We start from the raw sequence: 5,260 nt of genomic DNA on the forward strand, positions 1-5,260 counted from the left end.
TTATTTTGTTGAGTGACAATATATTATATCAATTTAAATCATTTTTACTTGATAAATTCTCTTGATGGTACTCGTATGTGAAAATAAAATAAGTCTTCATGAATCATAAAATAATAATAATAATAATAATAATAATAATAATAATATAAATTGATAAATCAAACCAAATCAGACTATTTAAATCATGTTGGTTTTGTTTGATTTCAATCTTCTATTGGTTTGATTTGGTTTTTAGAAATGTCAAACTGTTTAAGACTAGTTCGGCTTAGGTTTGAGTATGAAATCGATTCAAACCAAACCATGCTCAACCCTAATTCCTATAATGAATCTACTATAGCCAATATACATCTCAAGACTCTATATGGCTAGAAGATCGAGTTATGGTGTAGTTAAACTATAACAATCTATTCACACTGCTACAGCATATCGAGAATATCGTTGATGAATGAATAGATATTCAAGTGACTTCTCATATTGATCATGCTCAGTACCTTTGTTCTCTAACAAATACTTGCATTTTTGTTTTAGTATCCTCACATTGTAGACTCGAGACTCATCTATCCATAAGGAAGTGATCCATGCATTAATCTATCTAGATCAATCATCATTTCTGTGATGATCTTACAGTCGGGAGCAGTTTATGAATTAACCACCAATGATATGTGCCTCAAATATTCAACTCTTGAGAATATGTATCATCATTTTGTTAATTTGTTGGATGATTCATGGACACATATACTTCATAAATGGTAATTAACTATCCTAAATAATTAGATCAAATACAAAATTATATCCTAGAAAGAATTAATGTGTCAGCTTGATTGGGTTCTGGGGCATGCATCTAACATTTATATATACATATACAATGTCATAAATTATAGCAATTTCATATATACCAATCTATTCAGACACACACACACACTCATTGTATAGAAGTTTTAAATAGACTAGTTATATAAGCATAAGAATAATTATGGTGCATGATAAAGATTATTATAATTAAAGAGATTGGTTAACTACTGTTATGAGGATTAGTTTCATTGCATGTCATGATTTATTTCTTTCATCGTAAGGACATATACAAAGATATACTATAATTGTAGAGATGGGTCAAATATACAACATCATAAGGATTTGTTTCCTTATATGCTATGATTTGTTTCCTTCTATTTCATTATTTATTTCCTTAAATTATATTCTATGATTTATTTCATTGAATATCATTATTTGTTTCCTTAATCATAAGGAGATATATGCTATGGTTTATTTGCTGGCATATCATTATTTGTTTCCTTCATTGCCATAACTTGTTTCTAAATCTTAGTGGTATAGCCTTCATGGTCGGTGAAGTGGATTTGGTGGCATTAACCAGTGATATATCGTTAAATATATTTGATGAATTTCATTTTGGATGGATGTGGAAGCTTTTCTTTCCCATAATTATAGCAATCAACATATCATCAAGAATATTTGCGATATATCTAATTTTGCTTGTAAAGCCATTTTTGTTAAATCAAGCACTCAACCATGATATATGATTTGATAATGTAATTAGACCAACTGATGATTTGATAACAATATATGGAAATATGATTTGTCCAAACACAATATATGGAATAGAAGATCAAATCAGACCTATCATGTTTGGTTAGCAACTATTCCTTTCCTATTTCGAATTTATAAACTGGGCAAGACAATCTTTGACACATGCCTTGCAAAAGTGTCCAAGTAAAATGTACATGTCTCAAAAAATAAAGCAACCTTGGTCAATACATTTTAGTTAAGTTCCTCAAAAACTTTATAAGTAGAAGACATTTGGTATATCAACGAGTCTTCATAGGAGCTCATTCGACACAGGAAAGAAAAGGAACAATGAGGCCCTCTATGCTTTGCAGTCTCCTCATCTTCTTTCTCGTTCTCCAAACCTCACTTTCCGCATCGCCCATAATAGAAAAAGCCTGTGGTAAAATTGCTAAGGGTTACGTAGGCTACAAATTTTGTGTCCAAGCCCTTGAGGCCGATCCTAAAAGTGGATCTGCTAATATCCGTGGACTTGCAAGCATTTCTGTGAAGCTATCCATAGCCAATGCGACGAGCACTGTGTCCAAAATAAGGGAGCTCTTGAAGAAAGCTTCAGATCCAACCATCAAGAACTCCTTGCAGGCTTGCTCATATCTCTACACAAATGCCAAAGCATCTCTCAAATGGTCAGAACATTTCATCGCATCGAAGAACTTTACTGCAGCTAAAGCCGAGATTCATGCTGCTGTCTTCGTTGGAACATTTTGTGAAGAAGCATTTACTGCATCACCCCTGACTAAAGAGAACGACAACTTCGGAAAACTGACACTGTTGGCAACAGCCATCATCAATTCCTTGGCATAATGACCTTTTTTTTTTTTGGGGGTCTCTGATGATAAGAACTATCTATTTCTGAATCGATGTGCTTAGTATAAAAGCAATTCCAGTCCTTTCTTTCCATTTGGAAGAAGTGCTGCAATACTATTCCTGAAACAAAAAGGCCATATTTGACAAGCAAATCTGTTATGACCGCCCCAATTTCCCAGCCCACAAAGCCCATGAAAAAAAAATAAAATAAAATAAAAATGAATGAAGAAGACTCCCGCAGGGGTCTTCTTCTTCTCCCGACCGACTCCTAATCGGAGTCGGAAAGCTCGTCGGGGAGGAGTCAAACTCCTCCCCTCCGACTCTATTTAAGGAGGAGACCCTTTCTCCCTTTCTCCGTCCGAGAATCCCGAGGCAAAACGGCGGGGATCGCCGGAAAATCTTCGCGGAAGTCCGTCACTGTGCTCATCTTGATTTCTTGCCGGAGACGTCACCGGAGCTCGAGGTAAGCCCCGGCTTCTCTTTCTCCCTTCTCCTCCTTCCTTTGTTTGCCTGTGTGCACGATCGCCGGCAACTGGATTCGTTAGATTTTGTTGGAAAAAATATCTTGTCACGCCCCCAACCCGAGATTTTGAATCGAGGATCATGGCAACCGCCGCATACTCAAAGAAAACTCTTCCCATAAGCATGCAAGGCATCTTATCATACTATCCTAAAACAACAGCGGAATAATTAGTCAACAATTTAAATCTAAAATATAACGACCTAAATTTTTTCTTTAATATCTCAATAAATTCAACAACGATTCAAAGGCTTTGCATCAAATTCAATAAGCCTTTCAACCTAAAATAAAAGTATGAAGATTCTGCTTCTGATCACTCTTCCATACATATCTTGTATCATCTTAATTCCTCAACATCTGTAAAAACAGTAAAATAGAAGGTAATGAGCTAGACAGCCCAGTAAGCAATGATCACTTCTCAACAGATTTCATCAGGTATTTAAGTAAATAAGCATTTATAAAAAATAAGCATATAGAGTTCATCAATTCAAAATCAATTTCAATTATGCAATATAATTCATGCCAAATTCATTTCTTTTTCGAAAATTCAAGTTTCTTTCGAGATTTCAATTTCTTTCGTTCTTAAATTCTTTTCGTCAACCATGAGCTATGACCACATTTTTTCTGTGGCAGGGACATAATACCGCGTATCTGCTTGCGGTAGGCTGCGAATCATCTGACAGCCATGTCCTTTGGAATCGCTGGTCTCTCTAGCGGTTTGTCGCTGGTCTCTCTGGCGACATGTCGCTGGTCTCGCTGGCGACATAAACCCTCAGGACAATCAATTGCCAACGTATATGCCCCCATTGGCAGGGTCCTGTACATAGTCAGGTTGTCAATTCATATTGTTTCTTATATCATAATTCTTCATAAATCATGTTTCATATTCTAATTTTGATAATAAAACATATAATCATGTAGTATCGAAATCAATCAATATAATGCATCATGAAATCAATATGTTCAATCATGCTTCATCATAACATTTCAAATAAGATATTTTCATAACAAAATACCATTCATCCAATTCATGCATCGTTTCACAAATCATGTCAGAAGAATACATTATAATTTGTCGATAAATCTAAAAAAAGTGAAACATTACTTACCTCGAACGCATTCCAATAAATCCACATAATTCTATAAATTTTCTTTCAAAAATTCTATTCGTAGATCATATCGCGATATCCCATGATCAAACATCCACAATCCTATACAGAATCAATTTCAATAATTAGAAAAAATACGAATACCATATTTCAACGGTTTAGATTGGGTCCGATCATCTAATTTCATCTAATAAAAAATCTAATTAAGACCTAAATGATCTAAAGTTTGACTATCAGATCAAATCAGATTCGAAGTGATAGGACCGAGGTTTCTTCATCGATTTCATAAAATCAAGTAGAGAGAGAAAATCAGAGGAGAGAAAATTTATGAGGTACAATTCGAATTGATCAGATGACACAATCCAACATTACGATTGATCCAATATCTCGATTGGTGAAATCAACATGATCAAATTAAATCATGGCTAGATCGGAATCATGGATGATCAAATCTAAAGATTCATGGTCTGATTAAGGTGGGTGTCAGTACGCTGTCTGACAATCATGGATCAGGATTCTTCATTAGAATCAGATCAGGACTATTGAAAGAATTTTCTCATTGATAAATCGATCAAGAGAGAGAAATCGATCGAGAGAGAGAAATGACTTTAGAGAGAGAAAATTCTAGAGAAGAAATTTTAGAGAGAGAAAACTCATCTTGAACTCCTCAGACGATATGATTCAATAAATTCGATCGATCAGATCAAATCATGCTAAGATTATCATGTGGATAATTAAATAAGATCATGAGAAATAAAATCTAAAAATACTTGATCTGATCAAAGTGGATGTCGGTGTACCGTCCGACGATCACGGATCAAAAATCCATCATGAGGATCATTTAAATTCATCATCATTCTTCTCAAAATTCTAAAAATCTTAGAAGAGAGAAATAATCCAGAGAGAGGATTTTAGAGAGAGAAAATAGAGAGAGAAAGTCCAATTCTAAAGAGAGAAAATACTAGTTCAGGCTGAAGAGAGAGAGGGAAGAGAGAGAAACTCTCTTTCTCATATTTTATTATTTATATCATTATTTATTAATTAATTTAATAATTTTTCTTTTCTTTTCTTTTCTCTTTCTCTTTTTTTTTTCTTTTTCTTCACGGAAGAGAGAGGAAAAAATCCTATTTATTATTATTATATTATTATCATTTTATTTTTCTTCTTTCTTCTTTTTTTTTTCCTTTTCCTTTTTCTTTTCTTTTTCTTCTTTTTCTTTTCTTTTTCTTTTCTTTTCCTTCTT

The 5,260-nt window shown here is 33.8% G+C and overlaps 1 protein-coding gene across 1 annotated transcript; it reads left to right on the top strand.

Moving 5' to 3' along the window:
• Positions 1-1,872: 1,872 nt before the first annotated feature.
• LOC105059383 (putative invertase inhibitor) lies at positions 1,873-2,385 on the top strand. The gene has a single exon (XM_010942662.1). The coding sequence runs from the start codon at positions 1,873-1,875 to the stop codon at positions 2,383-2,385; it is 513 nt and encodes a 170-aa protein (XP_010940964.1).
• Positions 2,386-5,260: the final 2,875 nt, after the last annotated feature.

Source organism: Elaeis guineensis, chromosome 16 (genome assembly GCF_000442705.2).
Source record: "Elaeis guineensis isolate ETL-2024a chromosome 16, EG11, whole genome shotgun sequence".
In the NCBI taxonomy this organism is placed as follows: Eukaryota; Viridiplantae; Streptophyta; class Magnoliopsida; order Arecales; family Arecaceae; genus Elaeis; species Elaeis guineensis.